Source organism: Cariama cristata, unplaced genomic scaffold (genome assembly GCF_000690535.1).
Source record: "Cariama cristata isolate BGI_N322 unplaced genomic scaffold, ASM69053v1 scaffold1075, whole genome shotgun sequence".
Taxonomy (NCBI): domain Eukaryota; kingdom Metazoa; phylum Chordata; class Aves; order Cariamiformes; family Cariamidae; genus Cariama; species Cariama cristata.
Genome location: NW_009619004.1, coordinates 42,813 through 68,520, shown reverse-complemented (window position 1 = coordinate 68,520; position 25,708 = coordinate 42,813). Strand labels below are relative to the sequence as shown.

General features: G+C 36.6%; 1 protein-coding gene across 1 annotated transcript in view; it reads left to right on the top strand.

Annotated features, from left to right (window-relative positions):
• SCEL (sciellin) overlaps positions 1 to 25,708 on the top strand; it is a gene marked incomplete at both ends in the record, with an annotated part of 76,866 nt that overhangs the window by 21,177 nt on the left and 29,981 nt on the right. The window contains 4 exons of the mRNA XM_009701059.1: positions 15,881 to 15,953; positions 19,857 to 19,974; positions 20,621 to 20,683; positions 20,996 to 21,064. Of these exons, the coding sequence (XP_009699361.1) occupies positions 15,881 to 15,953; positions 19,857 to 19,974; positions 20,621 to 20,683; positions 20,996 to 21,064 (323 nt within the window). The remainder of the gene's footprint in view (positions 1 to 15,880; positions 15,954 to 19,856; positions 19,975 to 20,620; positions 20,684 to 20,995; positions 21,065 to 25,708) is intronic.

Sequence of the window (25,708 nt, the reverse complement as noted above, 5' to 3'; positions counted from 1 at the left end):
CCTTGTAATATCACCCAAATTATTTTGAATTCATCCTGTTTTAAAGCCCAGCCTTGTTTTCATTGCACTTAACAACAGCAACAAAAACAAATGAATAAACCTTCAGCTCAATTCTTTGTGTACTGAACATTAAAACTCATGTAAAAGATTATTTCTGCCAACATTCTTTCCAAAGTACTCACAGTTCTGAAAACAATTATTCTGAAGAATACAATTTACTCAGAATAAAAGAGAAGGAGAAGTTGATATGTAAAATGTACTGACTTCCTCACCATTGTAACAGTCTGTTGACCAGTTTATATCAAAGGACAAATATTTTGTAAAGGCAAGAAGAGAGCTCAGTTTTTTCTTCAGCTTCTCAGCCCATGAAGTCCCACTTGCAGATGTGTTAATTTAGGAGATGTGTTCTCCTTTCTTTCACATAGTTCTGTTTGTGATTGAAACCCGCACCTGAAATATATTCCTTGGAATATGCTTGGAAATGCTATTAATCCTTCTACTTCTGTGGATAAGGGAGGACAATAAGATAGCTGAATTCTTCTCCAGAGAACCTGAGAGAGGAACTTGGAGGGAAGATGCCACTTCTGTGATAGCATTTTCTATTTTACTCCTGCAGATGACCCACATTTCAACACATACCATAAATCTGCCTTGCTATTTTACCTGTTATTTGAACAGGTGAGCAATTTTATTTGACTGCAAAAGTATTTGTGAGTAAGGAAAGGATCTTAAACATGCACTAACAAAGTACAGTGCTCTCCGTATTTACATATACACATACCTCTCACATTTGTCATGTAACGAGAGAAAAAACTAAAATGACAATGCTGAATCACTCTCAGCCGAGGGGCTGAATGACAGCCCCTTCACTAAGAAGACAGGCTTATTTTAATACCTAAAGCATCAACATTCTACAAAAATTTGGTATCACCTTGATTGTATTGCTAGTAGTTTACATCAACATTGAAGAATTAGGAAATAATTTTAATGCAATTTTAGTTATGTGCCTTATATGAATTTTGACCATAGGGGCATAACATAGGAGTGGCAGTCCTTGGTTAGCCCAAAGATCTACATAGCCCAATATTCTGTCTCCAACAGTGGCCAAAAGCAGATGCTCAGGGAAGATTGGAAGGAAAAGGAAAGTGTATAAATTGCTTTTCCTAAGTGTCCTTACAGTATCTATGAATTTGTATGTTAGGGTCTTTCTTAGCCAAATGTAGTTTCTGTTTACTTAGTAACCATTAATGGATTTATCTTCCACAAGCATGTCTTGTTTCTCATTGAACTGTTTTATGTATGGGTACACACATATGCATACATACGTATTTATGTACATACATGTGTACACATACACAAGTACAGATGTACACGTATATAAATAAACCGTTACCTTTGATGAACTATTGGAAACATAGCTTCCTGCAGCAAGAACAGCTTATATATATATTGTAGGAAGAAACATCTCTTTTTCTGTCTTTTTTTTTCTTCTTCCCACTAGCTTAATTTTGATGCCGAATAGCTCTTGTGCTGAGGGAGAATTGAAATATACCCTTCTGATACTGTTTGTGATTTTTTAGACCATTTATACCTTTCAGATATCCCTTCACCGCACTAAAAGGGTCTTAGCTGGTGCATTTGTTCCTTCTGCAGAGATCATCTTTTTTGTCTTTCTCTGAACCTTTCTAAGTTCAACTCCATCCTTTCTGATTCCCATTTTTGGCCTTGGTCTTATTTCTGCAGTTACCGGTTTTGGAACACATTTTCTAACAACTCTTGTACAGGAAGCCGTTCTGTGCTAATTGTACCACAGCCAGCATCTTCTAGGAACAGGGAAAAACCTACCTTTCTTCCATGCTCATATTCAGCTTTGATGTGGATAGAGAACAGGATCACAATCTGTTACATTTGGCTGACATGCGTAACAGTTATGTGTGCTGATAACAGTAGTGTGGAACCCACTTGTCAAATGAAGATTTCATTTAATAGGCGGGATATTGGTTCACTGGGTTTTTTTGATTGATATGAAATTTCCATATAGGTTTTCAAATGACAATCAAATTCTCAATCAACTAATTTGATCCAAATAGTAAAAGAAAGAATCATCATTGCAAGAGAAAAGGCTGCTTAGCCCTAGCTAAGCTGATAATCCCAGCGCAATACCAGGACAAGGAAAGAAACCCAGTCTATCAGATAAGTGTAATTTGAAGTTCCTCACATGGATATCATCGTATAGGATGGCTACATCTCTTTATTTGCACCATAAAAAGAACGGTCTAAGGGAGTTGTCTCCTATGTATTTACAGGGTCCATGACCAATTAATTGCTATAAGAAAATTTCAGATAGGGAGCAGGAAGAAACTTTCCTCCCCTTAACTTCTCTTCCTCTAGCTTCTTTTAACAAGATTGCTTTCCCTGAGATCAGCACTGTTGGTTCTTTCCCAGAGTTCTCTCAGTGGGGATTTTTAGGTGATGGAGATATTATAAAGTCTTTCTTATTCTTTAATGAAAAAAGCACATCTAATCATAATTCTCACACTCCCACTGCTATTGGTCAGAATCTGATTTTCATTTCTTTAGCCACCCATATGAATGTTCTCTGTTAATTCACATCATGGTAACACAGTAACAAATAAGCTATTTATCAAAAACATAAGGTCCAAAACTGGTTACAGCCATTCTGCTGTTACCACACAGATGTCATTTGACTTAGCCAGATTTTCAACACAATTTTTGTTTGATAACAGATTTTATTGGTAACTCCGTGTTCTTTAGCTAAGGTAACAATGGTAGTGATACAAGATGAAGATATATACGTTTAGCATACTATGGATGAGACTTCAGGGACTTCTGTAAGATATTTCACTCATTTGCAGAGTACAGAGGTATTCAAATGGTGGGAAAATCAGGCTCACTAACATTGAAGATTGTGTATCTCCACGAAATGTGCTGGCACCTGCTATGATTAGCATTCTTCTCTGCCAAGCAATTTTAGAAAGGAAAACAGAAGGTCCTGCTCAGCCATTTTCTCTGGCAACTAGAAACAGTGAAAAGGTTTAGACATACCGCATACTATTTATACCAGTTTTTTCTTCCTTCTTTAGTTTATGAACTTTGCCACACCTTTTGGGAGAACAATGAGCTGCCAAATGCATTTGCATTGCCACTAAGGTTTTCTTAGCATTTAAAAAATGCATATGAAAAAGCTCTGACAGTGCTCCTTCTTGCATTCAGTAAGGTGTGGTTAAACAACCGGACTGCGTATCTTACTTTGACCAGCTGAAAGGTCTTCCCCAGGAACTACCCTGCAATAGCAATAGGAAATGTAAGCTGGGCTGGCAAAAGTTAATCCATAAAACAGAGCATTATCCTTGATACATTCTGGTGTTTCATATCAGACTTACTGAAATGTTGTACTCACTTTTACAGTAACATAATCTAGTGAAAGGGACTTTAAGTTGTTCTGTCTCTGCACAACAGCTGTTGCTACGTGATATTACAAAATTACTTTTCTCTCTACCTATTTTAATCACCCAAGTGAAAACATTCTGAAAAATACAATATAAAAAGAAAAAGGAGCATTCCATATATAATATCTAAATACTCGTTTAGACAGTGGAGACGCCAATATCTGTATGTCATAGTAAAACGGCTGTAGTGTTATTCTCTCTCCAGTGAATATTTAAACTTTAGAGAGGTAGAAAAAGTGTGGTAACTATGTTGCCTCCCACAAAAAATATCTTATAACTCAGTGTTAAGGTAGTCTGCTGGTAAAAATGGGCTGCTGTCAAAAGGAGGAATGATTTGAACTTGGGTTTAGCCATAGGCTAAGTGATTTTCCAATTGGTAGGCTGTTGCTTTCTCATCTTGTCCTTTGAAAGGGTTAGGCACGCTTGGAGATGAGCCTTGCATGTGGATTAGGCAGAGCAATTCTGACTTTTCAAGCACCAAGGGAGGAACAAAGTTGTTAAAAAGTACCCCAGGCGTTTGGCATTGCCAGTAGTTGCCCTTTGCAAGGCTGCCCAGGACATTGCTTATCTACCTTTAAAACTTGCATCTTAGTATGAGCTAGGATGCCCATGGAGAAAGGAGGCTTCCATCTCATATCAGATCAGTATTTTATTTTATTTTGAGATGTCTGTCTAGAGCAGGAGGACCAGAATCTTTGGGGGAAAGTTACAGAAATCCCAAGGGAGTCTAATGATAGAATAACCTGCCCATGGAAAAAAATCATACTCCTTATTTCTCCCTCTCCTCTCTGTTGCAGTCATGAATGCTACTGGGATTTACACAACCGTTTCTAGTCTGGTTCTGAGTCATACATACCTCCTGTTAAGGGTGTACCCATAGGCAATATGTTCCCTTGGTTAATTATCTTGACCAGGGGTGAAAAATACCTCTGCACATAGAGGTAGCACAAGTCCCAAGCATCCCCTTATTTTATGTAGGGCTGGACTGGGAATTAAGGGAGGAGCAGTCCTTGTGTTAGTCACCTTCAAGAAGAAGGTGTCACCCTATTCATGAGCACCACTTCCTTTTCTGTGTTAAGTAGTATTACATTTGCTGCACTGGGTTCTTTTTTCCCTAAATGACCCTTCCCCTTTTGACTTAACCTGTTAGAACTGCTGCCTACATACACAGGTGATCTTAGATGAAGCTTAAGCAAGAAAAATGTGCAGGTAGCACAGATGTGCAACCCACCTCCCAGGTAAAAATTACATTAACTAGCTGTGTCTGTCTGCTATATGCTGCCTGTCAGCTGGCCATCATCCACTGCTGACACCTATCCGTGTGTTTTAGAGTGTTTAATTTTAGTCAACTTTTGACACAAGTTATGTTGAACACAATTCAGTTTGGGAAAATCAGGTCCAATGAGTAGGGCCATGCTAGTTACCTAAATAGGGGTAGGACCTGGGCTTGAGCAATATCCTCTGTTTGTCCGTACCATTATCATGCACACTCCTTGACACAGTTTTGTTCCTGCCAATTAGTTATCTCTGAAAAAAAACTTAGGCATGGATCTCTCCAGTACAAGCCCTGGACTGTTTCCAATAGGAACATGGATGAGGCCACACAGTTCTTTTTGGAAAGCAGGTTTAGCAATATAGATACAAACCTTGCTGTGCCACTTGTACTCAGGCCAGAGACTGGGCTTTCGTATGTTTAACTTAATAGAACAAATGTAGCTGGTTTATTTATAACTTGAAACTCAAAAATTTGAACAGCACTTGCTAGAATGTCTTTAAATCTTTTGGACAGATCAGTTACAATAATAGCATCTTAGAACACAATAGTTTACCACTCCTACTTGGAAAGTCTGAAGTATTAAAGGATTTTTCTTTTGGAGGACTGAGTGTGTGAAAAAAATATATTCAGTAATGTATTCCTCCCTTTTTGGGAGGAGTCACAGAACGGTATTTGTCCAAAAAGTTGCCTGCTGAGTCATTGCTCATTCCAATCTCTCTCTTGTGAATCTACATAAAAGCTCAATAGGGCTAGGCTACATTATGCTGTTTTCATGATGGCCATCTTATAAATCTTAACAAGGATGTGGAGGGAGCACAATATTTTGCAGTATGTTTTGTACTTAAAAATGGAAACTCTACAAAAATTGACAAGAAAATCATGTAGAGAAAATGCATCTTACTAGCCATCAAGGGACATAGACTTTGTGGAAAAGTATAAACTAAAACTAAATACACAGAACACAATCAACTTGTTCAGAGAACGGCAGGAACTGGGAAGTGCAATGATGTATTGCCACTGTAGGGTGCTACATGTGTTTGATTTTAATAACATTGAATAAGCCATTCAAATCTAAATGATGGCATTTCAGAACTAGTTATGTTCACTTTTAGTGCTACTCTGTTTTAAAAGTCAATATCCTACTGGCCATTTCTTAAGAGGCATTTTAAGAATTCTTTGGACAACAAATAAGCCTAAGCCTCCATTGTTGATGAGGTATTTAAAATGACCTTGCTAGAAATGGCATCCAAAATACACTAGAAGTCTAAGCAGCAAGAGATAGCGACCTCTGATTACTTATCAGTAATGTGTCCCTACTTCTTGTTATTAATAAATTAGAGAGGAGTTAATGTAGGGAGGAGTTCTAAGACATTTCTTGTTTTCTCTGATAAATCATGTCAGGCCATGCAATCTAATGTCAACCAAGCTATCAGAATGATTTTGGTGTAGTTATATCCCGTTATATTAGCTGAGGATGTGGCCATTTATGTTTTCATCTATTTTTCAGAGAAGTTCCTCTTTTTTCTTGAGAGAATGGCATACAAAAGCAGAGCATTTAGCTTACTCGCAACAAGCAGATTACACAGACACTATGGTGATAGGTAGATATGAAATGAGTTGCTGTTGTCACCAAGGCACCTTACTGGTTGAACTAAAAAAAAAATTCCCTTCAATTTTGATAAATCAATAATAAAGCATAGCCCAATGCAGCAATTAGGTAAATTACATCCTTTGATTAAGAGTCACTGGTTGTCAATACAGAGGCACATACTTGCTTGTATTTTTTGCATTGCTCTTTTTTGACACTGCTGAAAAATCTGTGTCCAAAATACTATCTGTCTGTGCTTCAATTGGGGAGTTTTCTTGCAAGCGAGAAAGGGAATGAAAGGGAGAGATAATTCAAATTCTGATACAGTCTGAGCAATTAAATTTTACTGTATCTATATTTCTGCCCCTCCTTCAACTAAATAAGGACCTTAAACTAGAGATTGAAAACAAAATTGTTCTCTAAACTTGACTGCAGAACAGTTCACATAATCTGGGAATGGCTGGATTTGAGATACATCTTATTTGTTATACTGAGATCCAGAGGCAAAGTTTGAGTTCCTCTGAATTTCTGAATGCTGAACTTCTTCAGAGTATGGGAAGTTTGTTCATGGAAAATAGTTATGAGTCACTCACTGTATGCTTACGCTGAAAATATTCAATTCCTGATACATGGCACTACATCATATATTCTTTATTCACCAGGAACAATACTTGTACGTGATTACCATACAGAAAATGAGGCAGATTGATTAGCAGTAAGTCAGATTTGTTGTAATCTGGAAAAAAATAATATTTTTTTATTTTTTCCAGCTTTGACATATTAAGTAATCAGCATAGCTAACATAAAAAATTTACCATTCATTGAATATGCTGGTTGTTGCAGATCAGTCAATAAAAGATAGCTGGCCTGCTTTATTCTTAAGCTGAGGTCAGTACCATTCTTGGAATTTCTTGTATGTGTATATTTTCCTGTAGAGGGTCTATTCTGTCATGCCAGCTGCTAAAGACTTAGCAAGGACTGTCTTAGAGTAAACCTCGGCCTTACTTTGGGTAGCAGAACTGGCTTGCTGTGCCCCATAGTTTCTTCTCTGTGTTCAAAGGTTATAAATACAGGAAAATATAAATTTAATTTCTCCAGATTGTATTGGTTGCATCTTTATTTGTGTTTCTCAAACATTTGTTGGCTAAAGAAGGCAGTGCTGTGAGACAGGTTAAACTTATCTCTGATTTGCAAGCAGAACTCTTCTGGTTGAATGTAAAATGATAACAAATTAATATCATCTAGCATGTGGATTGTGAAAGAAAAATGCTGCAAAACAAAAAGATATTCCTACTCTCTGGTGTTGTTGCTATAAATCAAAGCTATATGTCCATTTCAAGTCAAAGCATATGTAGAATTTTTAAATCTAATTCCCATTGTACATTTCTTATGAGGAAAGACGTCTGTTTCATTTGGGAGGCATGTGTGTTAAAACTGTAAAATCACAATATGTCTGTAAAGAGATGTATTCACAAAATTTTCTTCTCGATCATAAAAAGATAAACATATAGTACGGTGTACCTGAACATGCCAGGACTGCTATAAGTATTTTTCACTGTCAGAAACACAGAAGTTGAGATGTACAAAATTCAGAAAGGTTTGCTTGCTTGTATTCATTAATTCTGAAACTTGTGGTAGTTACTAGTTTATACTTAGTATTTTATTATCTGCTGCTCTGCTTCATCAGTTGTATTTTATCAGATATAACCAATGTTTAGACAATAACTGCATGCTACTGAGTACCATGCCTATGAAGAGGTAACTATCAGCAAAAATAAGGACTAGAAACATGGCTAAAGAGATATTTACTAAGTTAATTTGTGTCAGAGTTTGCCTGTGTTGAAAATAATTCTTTTTCACAAAAGACAGTAGGACTAAAAGTTACCCAGCATCTTGCATCTCATATATCTCATTACAAAAGCTCCCCAAACGTAAAATAAGTGTGGGCTTGTGTAAGATACATTAAAAAAAGACTCTGTGTCTTAAACAGAACCACAGGGTCATATACAGTCTTCCTATAAGGAAGTTATAGATTCCATGCTACTGTACTTTTTAATAGTAAGGCAGTTCTTAGCGTACAGAGAAACGTATTGCAGCCATTTTAAAGAAAGGAAAAAAAAGTGAAGGCAGCCTCTTGTCTCTTTTCTGTTTATTACTGGCTGTACTGAAGGAGAATGCTGATGTGCACAGTTAAGAGAGCCTTGCAACAAGATCTCATGTGGGAGGGTTCCCCTCCCCAAGATCTTTTGCCTCTGCCCACGTACTCAAACAGTGCAAATACTTAATGAATATCAGATTCCAGTGTGTGCTCCCCATGTAACACTTCTGCAGAATTTTTCTTCAATGAAATACAGTATTTCTTCATGTTCACCTGTATAAATACCTGAAATCCTCTAGCTAAGAGGCAGCCCTATAGCTCTCCGATGTGTATTTCTTTGGATAATCCAAATGACTGTAGCATATTTTTCAAAATAGCAATTGCTTGGTTTTCTGTTTCAAGGTCTGTGAAAGCATTTCATTTTGTGAAAGCCAGCCCTACTGCACTTGAAAAGTACAGCAAGCACAGAAGTATAAACTCACCGGTACTCTTAATTGATCTGGTATTTCTACAAGGTGCCACCCTTTTCCACACCTCCTACCTCCTCCTTAAGTGACTCAGCCTCTGAAGGAGAAATCTCTTGACTTTTCAGACAGCTGGATGGGGAGTGGCAGTTCAGCTCTCTGTCTGCTTTGATTGTACCTCACTTCCACGTATCCCCAGGTTGACTTACACACTGAGCCACGCTAGGACACTAACTTCTACCATACCTAGGTAAGGACATTTACTTTTCTGGTTTTATATACCATGTATGGAAAGTCCTACATTTTCAGATGTTCTGTGATTTCTTAGTGTCTAATTTAGGATCCTGCTTCAAAAGATTTGATTTTCAAGAAGTGTGGAGAACTTGACTATGAAAATCTAGATCTCAAAGTATTTCAGTTTAGGTGTTCAGATTCCCTGGACCTTTCTAAAATCTTCTCATGGCCATACTATCTTGATTACTTCATTATTTATATTATATTGTTAATTATATTTTATTCTAGTGCTATTTCTCTGATGACAAACTCACTGTCCAGTCCACTTTTCATGAATGTCTGTTTTAATGTCATTTTTGCTCTTTGGTTCATTTTATTGTTTCTTTATTCTTTCTTTGGAATTTTTATCTAAAATTAGAGAGTACTAAAGTCTCATTTACTTGAATTTGCTTCAAGTATATGATTTTGGAAAAAAAAATAGCAACAGTTTGCTTTCATTTCCAACTCTGCAAAAGGTATAGCAAAAATACCCATTCTGCTTTGATACAATGACTTATCTATACCATGAACTGAACCCATGTATAAACAGGAAGAGTTCTTCATTAAAAACCTAACAAAGTGAAAGGAAAGAGTTGAATTTAAAAAAATTAAAATTATCACCCCCCTTCTACACTCTATTAAAAAAAACCCAAAACATTTAAAACCGATCATACATTTCTAATTTGAAAACACATAGCAACTTGAGTTCTGACTTTGCAGCTGATTTTACATTAGTGACAGTTCCAAAGCTTAATTTCTTTCAAAACAGAATCTCCTCCGCCCACGTCCTGAAAAACCAGTTTTGAGAGCTCTTTCAGCTACAAATAGATGAATTATTTTTGTCATACATTCATGTGTTCTCTAGTCTTACCTTGCCTGTTCTAACCTTCCTGTTTTCTCTTTTATGCAGATACACATGTTATTCCTATTTTCTGCGAGAGTTGTTATTAATTCTGTGGCCTAAACTGTAGGATAAAATACTCATTTAAAAGCAGTGTATTATTTCCAGAAATTTACAAATGTATTATATGGCTATTGCTCTGATACGTAACTCTTGAAAAGAAATTAATTCTAGGAACATGCTTTTGTTGTTCTTTAATGTCTGTAAAATAAATGCTGTTATTTTTACATGCAGTTTTCAGCAAAAGGACAAAAAGACTAATTGCCAAACAGAGAATCATGTTACTTATAATTTTGAAGCACATAAATGATATTCAAGTGTTTGTCTGTTAAGCTCTGAATACACACTTGGTACTATGCTGAGTTAGCAACACCATTTTTCTTTCTATTTCATGCCTGACCTACAGTTGTGAGTGACAGCAGCAGGTACCGGTGACAATTTTGTAGGGGAGAAAGTACAGCACCAGTTATACGTACAGATCTGCACCTGACAGAATGGGCCTTCGAGGCTACTGAGGGGATCATATGCTTGACTGAAACAGCAAGTTTGGAAGTGTGAAGAATGGTACAACCTTGGCTGGCTCTAGCTGTGATGATGATTTGCAAAACAGCCTTTATCTGCAACCAAGAAGTAAAGTCATGTTTAGAAATACAAATTCTTATTCAAGTTGAAGGATAGGTAGCCAGATCTGATAGCCCAGTCACCGCATTCTGATATTCGAGGGAGAAATGGCAGATGTAGAGAACAGCAAAATTGGTATTGACTTCCGAACCATAAAGATTTCACCTCGCACACTTCTGGATGCCTATCTAGAAGAACAATTGTAATGATGTGTCTCCCTAGTGCCTTATTTCTAAGGCTTCAAGACCTTTATTGTGTATCAAGTCACAATGACTTTAATCAGTTGCTTGCTTACACATATAGGTCTTACTATACTCAAGAGAAATGATGGAGAAAATAACGAAGTTTGCTGACCTGACATGAAAGATGTTAACTGAAGGCAAAGAAATACTGTAGTGATCTTCCTAACTGTGATTAAGTAGGATCAAATGTGCTTTTGCTTAAAATGTCATATTCTCCATATTCAGCTCATATAAATGGAAGATAAGCTATGTAGTATAGAATTAAAATTAACAGTTACAATGGGAAAAAAAAGCAAACCAACAAAACAGCAAAGCTGAAGTAAGCCTTCATTTTATTTGCTCACCAATAGTTATTCTATACAAAATTTCTCTTGGACTGCAGTGAAAGCAAGTAAATGGGTTGAAACACAAAGGATATGGAAAATTAATTTCCTAACCTTTTTAGATTTCTAATGGAATAATTCTAACATTTTGAGCTCTGATTACTTACAAGATACTGAATGCTCAGCTTACTTCAGAGCAGAATAGTCCTTCAAGAAGATGAAATTTTGGTGGAAAGTTTCGTATTTGGGATAAAGAGAGAACAAAGCATATGTCTCTTTTTTTTCATATGGCAGATATTAGATGTTTTTGAAAAGCTGGAACTTTAAGGGCACATAACGAACAGTAGTCAACAAGCTGTGGCTGTGCAGAACCATTTATAGAAAGCCTGTTTGTTCCAGCTGGCATTTTATGTGGACATGCCAAACCTAGTGGCTTCTCTACAATCCAAGCTGCTTTAGCAATGCAGCACGAGTACTTGGAAGACAAGAAAATTTTGAAACATTTTTGTTTTAAACTAGTTGTTCATCTACAACTTTTTGTATCACCCAGTTCATTAATAATAGTAGAAAGTTTGATATTTTAGGCATACACATTTGGCAATGCTTTATATGAAAAACTTCAGTATAAAAAGCAAATGTTTTGACTTTTAGGAGAAGAAGGTGTACCTCTCTCAACACTCCTTCAACATCTACTGTGTTGAATTACTTATTATATGATGTGATGATATGCAATACCTCTAAGCTGTGGAAGGAAATACTATTTATTAAAAGCAAACAAAATACATGTAAACTGAATATTTATAAATAAGGTCTTAATCACTGTCATAGCTAGAAGCCAAAGAACAATGACTTTTTTGGTTGTAATGAGCTCGGTCTGATACGGAAAACACGATTCTTAAAGGAAATGTTTGTAGTATTCTTATGGATTTTTTAAATACAGCCATGCATATGTGTGAGACCTAATTATGTAGAAAGCTACAGCCAAGAACAGAAGGCAGGCAAGAGGACTCTGTGTTGGAAGAATGGGTGTGTTCAGACCAGCTGAAAACTAGAAGGTCTAGCTTTGAGAATTTAAGGCAGGCTTGAGGTCTTCTGCTCATCAGTCACTGCAGGATGTGGAAAGAAGATGTAGAAGTATGAATACGGCTATTTGTAATAAAAATAGAATTGGAGACCTGTGCTGCTTTCTGAATAATTTGTTACCACCTTGGAGGGGCATATGACTTTCCCTGAAGTCATACCAGAAGTTTTTTCTGGATTTCTTTGGGACTGTGTTTGGATTTCCCCCAAAATAGGGGAGCATCTGAATCCAGGATTGTCATGTCTTAAAACTTTTTAGGAACTGCTCATTGGACTGGCTGGGGCAGTTTTAATTTTCTTCTAAAGTTTCCTGACGCTGTTTTAAAATTCAAATTACACTGGAGTTGCATTCCTGTTTGTTTTTGTTTTGCATTCCAGCTCAGTTGTTTTGCTTCAGTGGTTGAGATCTTATTAAGAATGCCTGAACATGATTTACTACTATAGTATACTGTAGAAGCCTGTAACTTCTCTTTCTCACAATTTCATTTACAAAGTTAAAACCCTTTTTTTTTAATCTCCCTATGGGCTGAAGATAAGCAGTTCACTGACCTGTGTGAATGATGTGATGGTTCCAGATCTTTAGGAGCTGAAGTTTTTTAAACTAATGTGATACTCACAATCTTCAGTCCATTCCCCTTTCCACATACACAGATACACATACACTTAGCTCACAACAGTGAAGACCAAGAAAAAAACCACTTTGATGAGTTGTGTTCTGCCTCTTTACCCATGATTCTTTTCATTTCTAAGATCTTGAAATTTAAATCTTACTCTGATGATTCTTGATTGTCTGTGTTAGAGATTAAAGTAGGATTATTTTTTTTTTTAATTTGCATTTTAAATTTTAAAGGATTAATCTTTGACATGCAACTTGAAAGTTCGGAAGCAAGAAGTAAACTTTGAGGACAATATGGCAGTATTCTGGAAGACTAAAATGCCTGGGTTTAAAATTTCAGAATATCTGGCACATTTTCAGTGCTGACTGTAAAAGGGAGTGTGCCTGTTTCTTATATCCATTTATGCATACTATTTTGGGGCTGAGAGACTAGGTAGTAGTTTATTCTGCATGCTGTACACATGTGCAACAGAAATATTGTTTTGCCCTAAAAACATTAAAAAATTAATATGGGACAAGACACCAAACACAGTTTTAATCAAATGATGGAGGATGAAAAAACCATGCTTGCTGGACTTTCTTCTGTCATGCATGAATACAAGCAGGACCTGCAAACCTGCTTTCCAGTTCCTTTTCAGGGTCTCAGTGTCATTAATGTGTTTGTAGCTATTCTGTATATTTTAAAGACAAGCCTCAAAATGTATGGATTGTTTACTTTGGTGATAATTTATATTTCAGAACAAACATCTGAGGCTTTCTTGCTTATTTATAAGAAAGATGTATGATACTTCCTTGTCAGTTCTGTGAGAAATTTCAGTTTCCATCATGAATCTATGGAAAGGAAGGCTATAGTATAACACGAAGTCTACATAGCAGTTTCCTGTAATTTTTAATGAGAAATATTTAAATTGCAGCACATGTATTTTTAACAAGATATTCTAAGCCTGAGAATGACTACATTTGTTTTAATTTCCACAAAAGAAGGCTCTGTTTTCAAAGTTTTATGATTCACTTCCCTTAGGAAATGGCTTTAAAAGTCTTTATTAGAAAATAAATCCAAATTCCTTCTATACAAACTACTGCTTCTTCTCCAGATGAAGAAATGCCAGCACTCATTGCTTGGGAAATATACTGGAACATCAAGCTTCCTATTATCCTGGGACTGACTGAAATAAAAAACAGCATCAGATGTCCAGCTGTTGCTAAGCTGAAAACATAAATATATCAGAGTCCTCTCTGTCATCTTGTGACAGGAAAATTTATAGCAAGTTTGGTTATTATCTAAAACTGATTGCTTGATAACCTACCTGAACAGTTTCTAGGGAATTCGGTGCATATCTGCTTAAAACCTTATATCAGTAATTTTGAAAGATATTTTATAACGTCTTGCACAATAAATAAGGCTTACCGTAGCCCTGAACATATTTTTATTGGGTGGGAACCAGATCCAGCAGTCACATGTTTTCTACACACACTGTGCCAATGCATGCTTGATACCAACAACTAAAGTTAAAAGAAAGGAGTGTGGGTCAGAGCCTTCCAATCAACATGCCAGAATTATAAACCCTTATAAACATCTGGAGTTTCACAACTGGGTAAGATATATGCAGACTTTTGGACTCCAGTATTATTTTTGTATTTATATCCTTACTTTGTAAAAAGATCTGTATTTGTTTACATCCAGGTTTTGGTTTCCTACTTTCTTTTCTTGGTAATCATAAGATTTTTTAGCAATTGTCTGGCAGTAAAAACACAGAAAAGAAAAATCTGCTCTAAATGCAATTCACTGTGGCATCCATTCATTTAAAATGTTATATTGTCAGTATTACTTCTAGTATTTTTGCTAAGCTTTTGCTAAAATTCAACATCTTCACCTTCCATCAGTAAAGAAACAGCCACAGACTTCAGTCTCTCAAACCACTGTGTCTTAGTTGGGTGAGCAATATACGCTACGTCTGCAAAAAAAACAGGACAACTGTGTCACTCAGAGAACTGGGAATGTTTCTGATTTTTGACAACTGTTTCTGTCACAAAAACTGTTTTCTGGTGCCTCTGTAAATTTTAGCAGTCTGACCAGTGGAGCTGGTTGGGAGCTTTCCAGCCTAACATTGTTTTCTTAGAAAATGCTGGCTTTCAAAAAGGCATCCATTTGCTAGAGAGGGTCAGTTTTGTCCACACTCTTAAGTCAATGTTAGGATTGCTTTTTTTTTTTACTTAAGGGGGAATATTTTGTCATTGAAATGTCATTACGTTCTGCTTGATGTTTTCTCTAGGAAAGCTGATATTCAAAATCCAGTTTCAAAGCATAACATGAAACCTTTTGAGTGGCTCAACTCCCAAATAATTATTATTTTTTTTAAATCAGCAGTCTTGGAAGCTCATTTTTTAACCTGATTTGAGATAAGGGAAGAAGTCAGTGACTGGAAAACTGCTGTAGGACAGAAGAACCACCTCTGTCCCGGACCCCCATGTTAGCTGCAGGCAGCTGAAGCTGTGAGACCCGTCAGCAGGGCTGGGTGAGACCATGTGTGCCCAAGGCACGGCTGGGAGCCACAGGCTGATAACATCTTCCCATTAAGCTAATCACCTCACCCCATTCTTCATTACTCCGTCTTACCCTCTGAAAGCTCTCATCACACCACATGTTCTCAGGGAAGGAGCTCTGGACAAAGAAAAGGAGGGAGAGGCAGTGTGACAGGCAGAGACACAGGACAGGAATACACGTAGCCTTCACCAGGGAGGGAAAAGCCACTGCTGTCCCTGAGCTTCAGTTCAAAGAGGGTTGCAACTAGCATTGTCATTCCACCCTATCAGACTAAACTTGTGTGAGGAGGTGATCAAAGTGGCAAACAAACTTAAACTGTCTTTGGGGCTGATTCCTAATCTCACTGCCAACTCTCTCTTCTTTATTTTCATGTTTTCTTTTAGATCCCCGCGGAAGGATATCCCATGAACAAAATGTCAGCTTTCAGCATACGAAAACAGTCTCCTAATCAAAGCGGTAATACTAAGTCTCCTTCATTTTCTGCTCTCAGGGCACTTAGAGGTTGAGGCACAGCCTCCCTCCTTTCTAAGCATTACCATGCCCATTGCGCAGGTCCCTCACAGGGCATGCCGCCACTCTTGGGCAGTGACGGGCTGGTTATTACATTCACAGTATGACCGTCTTCAGCTGTAAAGCTAGCCGTGTTGTGCATAAGCTTTCGCTGGCAGAGATTCAGGCCAAAACACCGCACTGGGCAGTGCAGTGTGGTGGAGCAGGGGAACCAGGCAGTGTGGTGCAAGATGGTGGTTCCCTCCACTGAGGCCTGTGCTTGCTGTGGAAACTCCACAGGAGCATGGTGTCTGGGGGGGCAGTGGGCAGATAGGGCATCCATCGATCTCAGCACCGTCTCTTTGAGTGACTCAGGAGAAAAAAGGGGAAATTGAGGAAAATTAGAATGGGGAGAGGGGAGAGAAAAGCTATTTAATCATTGTCAGATGGGATTGTTTGTTACTCTGGAGGGACAAAACTTGAGGAGGGCTGGAGTTTGCTTTCTATGCAGTGGGATGACCAGAGGCAAACTGGAAACACAATGAAATTTTCCATTTCCTCAGAATCTACAAAATACTTCTAAAGACTGAAAGATTTTGAGGTGCCTAAGGACCTGGTTTGGGTGGGATGTGCCAGGCCTACGTACAACAAAATGGGTGCCGCCACGGCAGGGAGCAGCTTGGCTTTACCATGTTAAGAACACAAATTTCATTGCCAAAATAAGAAGGGGATAAGCTCCATCTGCCTATGCTCATATGACCTGAATTGTTGTATCAGATCTATATATAATTTTTGAATTGAAACTTAGGAGACAATTCATTAAACCAGAAACAAGTACTCTTCAGCAAACAGAAGGCCTCATGCATTTACAAATTCCTTGTGATGTTTCTTGAAAAGAAAACACGATATATATTCCTTGGCTATCACCTTTATAGATTTCCCAAAACCTTGTTTGCACTAAGCAATTAAGAAAGCCATGATTTCTGTGAAATCCAAGTGATTTTTGGGTAGGTGACAACAGTTATCCTAAAATGCTATTGGAAAAAAAGCCAATATTGCACATGCAAGGTTAATTTTAATAGTTGGGTATATACTGAGTACTACTTGAATATATAGAAATGCTTATGTTATGTTCATGTCATTGAACAGTTTTTCTTCAAGATTCACAGGCGGTTATGGCTGACGGTAGAGCACAGATTAAAATGTACTGCAAACAGCTGAAAGCATCTTTGGCTGAAACTATTAGTATGAAAGAAATGCTGGAATAATTTCCACCCTTCTAGCTGCCATCCGCTATTCTTGCTGTAGAGAAGTTTTATCTCTGGAATGCATATATTCGAACTCACATTTTTCCTGCTTTCGAAAAGTAACTTTTTTTCTCAATGCAAATGATTGTACCAAATTAAAAATATCTAAATATTTATGAGAATGTGATGGTACAGTTTTTGCTCTTGGATCTTCATTCAAATCCTTGATTGTTGAATGTTGCAGTTTTTTGTCTATCTGTATATGTTCATCCAAGTCCCTATTACACCCCAGTCATTGCTAGTACTGTCAGTAGATTCAGAACAGCAAATATTTACAGAAAATGCACTTTATATAGTCTTTTTTGCTAATTACAACTATCTCCATTCTTGACAGTGACTATGAGACAATGCTATTGTTTAAACTGATGGAGGTCCTTCCTCTTTCCAGTTTGCAAGAAGTGTTTATTTTAATAGATATTTTAATGAACCACTGGAGCTATCCAGGCAAGGCTGGGATGTCTTCATTTTTTGAAATCTTTGAAGTCAGATTTTAAGAAATATTTTTAAGAGAAAAAGTAGCTCATTTGGCAGTGAGCAGGCTGATGCAGAAATCATGTAGGAAGGATAGATGACTTTTTGTTCTTAGTCTACTGTGATTGTCAGCACGTTCTTACAAATCTCATCTTTGATATGCCTGTTCATTTTTTAATGATCTCAAAGGGCTGCACGTATGCTGCTCAATAGAAGAAAGTCAAACCTTGGCATCAGGGCCAAGAGAGGCCAACACACATCCATGCTATCACAACCATGATTCTTAAATGTTTGTCACTTCCCTAGCAGCTCAGTCTTGGAGAGAGCTAGTCCAATGCAGAGCCAGAGAATGTTTGCAACTAGGCAAACATGAATGATGAGTCCAATCCTTTAACTCCTTCACTGGCCTTCTTTTATTTGGCAGCATGGACATATCTATAGTGAATTGCAACCGATAAGAGTAGACACAGTTTGGGTAACAGTCAGACACACATTTTTAGACTGAATTTTATCTTGTACCGCAGTGTTTTTCTTTCATGAGAAAAATGTATTTAAAAAAACCAGTCTTGGCCATTGTCACTTAAAATAAATGTTTTGGTGCTCCATTATGATTTGATCTTCCACTCACTGTAGCTATTTGTCATTTTTCATGTTGTCACTGCTGAAGTTCTTGTCTTAAAAGACAGAACTACATTTTCTTATAAATCACAGCAGAATGCCAAAACATAGCTCTGACAAATGACATAATACTGACCGCATTTATTTTCTGTGAAGTGTGGCCTTTCTATACACAATCTTTACGGTCAAATGTCCTTACTGAACACCATATAGTGATGTCTCCTGAAATCTGGTGGTGTTGAACTCCTTTTGCTTGGATGCACAGAAAGTGAGGAATTCATGGAGAAAATAGTGAATGTCTCTAAAGGAAAACCTGAGAAACTCAATATTCTTCATCAGTCAGTTTGTTGATTAATTGGATGTTATTGACAAAGGTTTTGCATATTAAATTTTTCACCTTCTCTCATCTGGGAAAGTTTGGGGCAAGTATCACGATTAAAAAATGGAGTTACTATTTGGGGTCAACTTCTAGTCTTCCATTTCAAAGGGGAATGTTAAAATGACACAACCATATTCCTCCTCACCTCAAACAGGCTGATGATATGAAACTTAGGTGGGGAGAAAAAGAACTGAGAATACTAGACAATAGCCATCAAATAATTTCGCTTGCTTCTGGGCCAAACTCCTCATAAAGGGAAACCAAAGGAGATAAACATCAGCTCTATAATACAGTGAGGAATATATATTCTCACAAATCAAGTGAATGTCGTATTGTTAGTTCCTCAATATGCAAAATATTGGCTTTGTTGGGCACAGATATTTTAGGTTGTTTTCATAAGTAAGGCTTCGATGTTTATACAGCGTGTGAGTGTGCATTTGTCTGTCCCTCCCAACAGCCTCTAACCATACACCAATTTTAGTTAAATTTGACATAAAGATACAGATCTTAAAGGTATTTCTTTTATTAAAAGTTTGGTAACACTAGGTAGCTGGTTAGAAAAGCAACACTGTTCATCCAACCACTGAGTTAAAAGCTTCAGAGGAAGTCTGACCCTTTTGAAAAACCTGAAAATCCACACATGTTGGGCTGGATGAGGGTGGAGGACCATGTGATCATCTCAAGATTGGCTTTAGTTTGAAATTTGCATCCTGTCACACATCTGCAAATAAAAAACCACAGACAACACCCCAGGAAAAAGGATTCATTATTTTTACTTTCCTGGAATTACTGTTTTATGGATATTTCATAATTATCAGATCTGTGATATTTGTTTACATTAAAAATATATAAAGCTGTTTCATATTAAGGATGAAACTGAATTTAGTTTGGTAAACTGGGCTTCTGCAGTCCCTTCAAGGTTGAAGGGATTAAGTCACAAACTTTTCAAGGAAACAGTCTGCACTAAACAGGAGTGATAGCTGAAGATTCAATCTGTGCTAATCTTTTACATATTTCAGCTTTTCTAATAGTACTTCAAGTTTCCAGAATTATCCCATATGTTCATTTTGAAGACATGTTTCTCTGTATTCGCAGATAATAAGAGCCCCTCTGTTGCAATTAAAAGCAGACAACAGGCTACTCATGATATTAATAAACGACGGACTCTTTTGCAAGATAACAGCTGGATAAAGAAGAGGCCTGAAGAGGAAACGTAAGAAAGATATGAAATACATTTCTTCCGTATTTAGTTCAGCATGCCATGTACATTTTCTTGGAGTGTCTACTTTCTCATGGATGGTATCAATTGGAATTACATGAATTTAATCAAATAACTATTATTTGCTTATCTTGATGAAGTATTGATTGCTTTTTGGAAGTATTAATTTGCTGGACTTTCACTATGTTTTTCATTGGGACTTTTGAGCACTGAGCATTTAATGAGATGTCAAGCTTCTGCTCTACAAGGAAAATCCCACTTTTCATATATTTCGGTTGCAAGAATACGATCTGACTTTTTCTTTTTACAAGCATGAAAAATATAAATCTTAACAAGTTCTTTTAAGGAGCTGAAGTCAGAATCAATTGAAACTTACTCTAATGCAAATTAGGACTAGTATTACAATAGAAACTCCACCTTGAGACCAGACCCTCATCATTTGGTCCATGAACAGCACATAGAAAGAGATAATTCTTACTGCAAAATATCTGGAGTCATCTAATGTAGAGATCTGTAGCTGGTTATGGTGCTAGTGGACAGCTGTGAAATTTGATTGAGCATAGTAATCTTTTGCCAAGAAAAAATATTCTGTTTTTAATATTCATATTTTAACTAACCATTGTCTTTCTTTTGCTTGCAGTGCTGATGAAAACTATGGAAGGGCTGTGCTTAATCAATACAAATCGCAAGATAGCCTACACAGGTACAGTAGAGTATCTGAACACCTTTCTAATGAATGCCAAAGAAAACTGAGTATCCTTTTACTATTTCCTGTTTATAGCAGCTTGCTTTGTTCAATTTTAGTCTATATATTTCCACTGTAAATCTGACTGACGTCAACAAATTGTTAAGTCGATCATTGCAATGGATGCAGAGTTGGATCTGTTGACACCTGGATGGCCTGAAATCTTGTATGATACTTTAATTCTAGACTTACATATTGTTTTATTGGTGATGAGTTTTTTAATAATAAAAACAGTGATCAAAATGGCATTTCTAACCTTTTTTATGGCAGTAGCACAAATGAAAAGGAAGATCAGAAGGCTGTACTTGGACGATACCAGTCTGATACTACCTTGGACAGGTAGGGCTCTTTTCTGTATGTATTGAATTTTGCGATTCTTATATCTGTGAGAGGTCTTAAAAATGAAAGCATGAATGAAATCAGTGGGTTTTAAATGTTTTGTTATTTATTAAGTGTCTAAGTAGAAGACTTTGAATTATTTTTGCATGAATTGCCAATAAGAAAAATGGAAATATGATTTGAAAAAAAGATTCTTTAGATGTCTTGCTCTTCTTTTTCTGTATCAATTTCTGTGTATTCTTGTAGTCATAAATGTAAGTATCTCTGCACAGAACTCCTCCCCAATTTCCTGCTTTTCAAACTATAAATTAAAGTCCTATCTCCAATAGTTAAGCACAACATGGCTAAACTCCTAGTTCTTTGCAAATCCTTGCTGCCACTTCAGACCATGATCAGTACAAATATCAGAAACATATGCTTATCATACAGGTGCTTAATTTGAATGTTCTTTTCAGCCTTGACGTCTATTAAGTTAAGACATGACCATGCATGTGTTCGCACATTCTTTCTGCATTGCATCTTCAAAATTCAGCCCCCATTAACATCTGGTATCCACAACATGCTGAGGCTATGAGTACCAGTATTTAAATGCAAACTGCAGGAAAAGTGCACTTGTTTGGTTGGATCTTAGCACTGTGTTATTTTGTCTGATGATCCTTACTTCTGTTGTAAGAAACAACAAAAAACTTTTATGCAAAGTTTACCTTCTCCATAGAAGTCTGGAACAGAATAGGCTACAGAGCTGTGTGATATCACCCCTCCTGCTGTATTTATTCACTCATCATGAGGAAGCCATTCTGTAACTTGAATTTACCTATTGCTCTTCTCTGTATCTGTTCTATTTCCATATTAGTCTTTTTGATCTTTGAGGTCCAACTCTCCATGCAGGTGTTTAAGATGGGCACACACCTTTTTTATATAGAAGAGTATAACAATGACTTCTGGTTCATTTGCTGCTCCTTCCCTTGTACTTCATAATATTGAATTTGCTCTTTTGAGTGCTGCTGAGAATTGAGCGTTCATTTTCATAACATTATCTGTATAATTCCAAGACCTCTTTCCTCAGTGATAATAGCTGCTTCAATCGTTTTCCTTGGTAAGCTTTACTTTGCATCTAAGAAAAGTGAATGTCATCTGCCATTTTAGAAATCTGACACGTTACCAGATGACTTCTGAAAGCCTTACCAGTCGGCGTTTGTTTTGACTACCATGAGTTAGTGTCCTTGGCAAGCAATATCATCTCACTCTCCTTCCTTTCCAGATGATTTGTGAACATATGGAAAATCACGGGTCTTGTACAGATCCCTCCTTCCACTGAAAAATTGTTGTTTACTCCAAAACTTTGTTTCCTACTTTTTAAGCAATTATTTTTACATGAAAGGATCTTCTCTATTACCACATAGGGGATCAGTTTATTTAAGAACCCTTAAAGCAAATTTCTATGAAGCTCTTTGGAAATTCAAGTAGAATATATCAGCTATGTCTCTTATCCATATGCTTATTGAATTCAAACTTCAAAACAAATTTTAAGACTTGATTTTCATGCTTTGAAGCCGTGATTACTAATTCAGAAGTCATAGGACAATTCCAGTTTCTACAGTGTCGTTGAACAACATTGTACTTTTGTACTCTATCTGTCTATGTCTTTTTGCTTTATGCTGAGGTATTAAGATATCTGAATTATTTTAGGTTGTAAGCTGACTGTGTTTTCATGTACACGAATATCTAACATAAAGAGTTCTTAATATGCAGCAGATGACAAAGAATACAAAGAAAGAATTGTAGGTGTGAATATACACTTCTGATAACTAATGTGGAATATGTCTGTAAATGGAGTGAATAATAATGGTTCTACCTTGAAATTATCACAATGAGGAAGCTGCGGTCAAGTTGTTTATTTTTCCTCATTCATCACTGATCTTCTAAGAACTGTTGAATATAACCATTCCAGGATTAATTTGTGCACACCCATTGCCAGCAGGCACTTCTGTAAGGGATGACCACGTGTTCTATATCTCATCAAACCTGCAACCTAAGGCATAAAAGGGTGTGGTGATGTATTTGCTCTTAGCATCTTTTTTGTAGCCTGCAGTCAAATTTGGTACTTCTGCTTCCTTTGTGAAAGATGTTCTCCACCAGGTACAATTCCCTTATTTTCTTATAAATTATTTCTGGTAAGCATAACCATAGTACAGAAGTCTCCAAGCTTAGCATAGTCCAGTTTGCAGAACAGCTATATTGTTTAGTTGCCTGTGTGAAAAAGAAGCATTCTTTTTTTTTTTTTTTCCTGTTCAAAACTAAAAGGTAGAGTTGAAAATGGAGCATGTTCCTGGAATGTAGAATAAAGTCTAATGAACTGCTCCTAGTAGACAGTTCTTGGGAAGAATTAGCTTGGTATTGGAGATCTCTCAGAGCTGTTTACAGAATTATTGTAAGTCATGTTGTCTATATCGAAAATAACTTTTGTTTAGCTAAGATGCTGTAAAATGCTAGTCGTCTATCTTCCAAAAGGTCTTTAGGAGTTATCTGTTTTCAAGCGAGATGTTGGAACATCTTTCCATAATTCTACTTTGCATCTCTTCTGACCATGACTGTAATATTACAAAAGACAAGGATTTAAAGAATCTGGACCTGCATGAATGTCTCTTCAATAGCTAGTTTTCAAAATGGCAAAATAATCATTGGAATTCTGATTAAAAAACATATTCAGAAATAAAGTGTTTGAGAAATATAGGAGTAATTTTGAGTTCTTCATTTCATGTGTAAATGTGACAGTGAAAACGTATCTAAAAGCCATATTAAGTACAGCTTTTTACTTCCTGGACACTGCCATATCCATGTCCAAAAAAGGTATTGTTTGATAGGAATTTTGCCTAACCCAATATCTACAAAATTTCTAATATTGAAACATCAGTTTCAATATTAAGGACCTGGGAGAGATAGTGCCGATGACTACATGCAATTGCACCATCGGTTGCAAGCACAAGAGAATACCAAACACTGTTAACAGAAATCCATAGCATGATCGCAGTAGGTGCACATATACTGGCATGGAGATGTACACATCATAACTCAGATAACAATTGCATTGTGCAGATGATCACAGACAGCCTTTCTGGATAGGAGGAAAGATTTTATTTATCCTTTCATTTCTCTCTTATTATTAGCAGCTAACTAAATATTTAACAAAAGATGAGAGAAAACTTGAAAATCAGATAGAGATGATGAAAATTACATTGCTATTTTTCCAAGTACTAAATTCTACTAAGTTCAGAATAGCTTCCAGGAAGAATAAATCCTAACTGCATTTATAGCAATTAGATCTGAAGAGATGGGACTGAAGCAAATGGAACACTTTCATTGTCTGCTTTAGTAATAATCTAATCCTTTGGAATGGTAGAAATTATTAGAAAAGGAACGGAGAGCAAACCAGAAACCACTGTTCAGTCATGAAATGAAGCTGTTTTGCAGATCTTGAACACTGTATGGACTATTTCACTTATGTAAAGAAACAACAATAGAACGAGAAAAAATAAAGAGGAAGGTGATAAAGGATGATCACAGGGATGGAATAGCTGTCATATGCAGAATGTCTGAAAAGACAAAGATTCATCAGCTTGGAAAATACTGATATAGGGAAAGTGAGTAAAGAAAGACTATTTTCTATTTTTTGCAGTGCAAGAATGAGGAGGTACTCTATAAAATGTTTAGGTAATGATTTAAAGGAAAAGAAAAAACAGAAAAAAAAAAGAAACAAAGCAAAAAAGAAGAACATTTGTTTTACCCTTAACATATGTATTAATTGTAGGAGTCACCACTACAGGATATTGTGGAGGGCAGAAATTTAAATTGGTTCAGAAAAACATTAGGTGGGTAAATGGATCATTGATCCATTTTTTGTTTGTTGGAGACAGCATTCTGGGTGCAAACAGAAGATACTCTTCGACCACTGCTTATCACAAGTTGAAAAGTGGTACAAGGAGAATTCAACACTATACTTCCCTTCCTCTCACTTTTTTCAAAGCTTCTGCTACATTGGGCAGCACCGGAGTAGTATGCTAGATGGTCCCTTTAAGTCTTTAAAATGAGCAAATACAGAACTACGTAAGGTTTTGTGCTGAAATTTTGAAAATACAAAATGATATGTGGAAGAAATGCTGTTTCGTTGGATAGTTGTGAATTGGAAGAAACGCTTATGTTTGTATCTGCAGTAACGCCAGCAAGTTTAGTGAGACCTCTAGTGATCTTTTGAGTAACTGTAACTGCTGGTCACAGCCGCAAGCTGCCCGTTACATGAAGTGGTTATTTGCACGATCAAATTTAGGATTTGAAAAAGGCCTAGAGCACATGCTGGTGCAGATTGTATCGCAGAGCTCCCTTGAAGACTTTTCATTAAATACAACGGTATTCTGTGACACTTGGCTGAAGGCAGGATACAAAATGGTTTGTACATAATATTAGATTATAGTTTTAGGAATAATTATTTTGTATCTATAGCTTCAGTTTATAGATAGGAATACAGAATGAAAACGAAGTAATTTCTAGATGTAAATAAGTTGTAGCTCAAAATGTGTCTCAGTTGTTTTAATCAAGTGTTTAAGATAACCCTCTAAACTTAGTATTTGTAATCTATTTCAATGTACA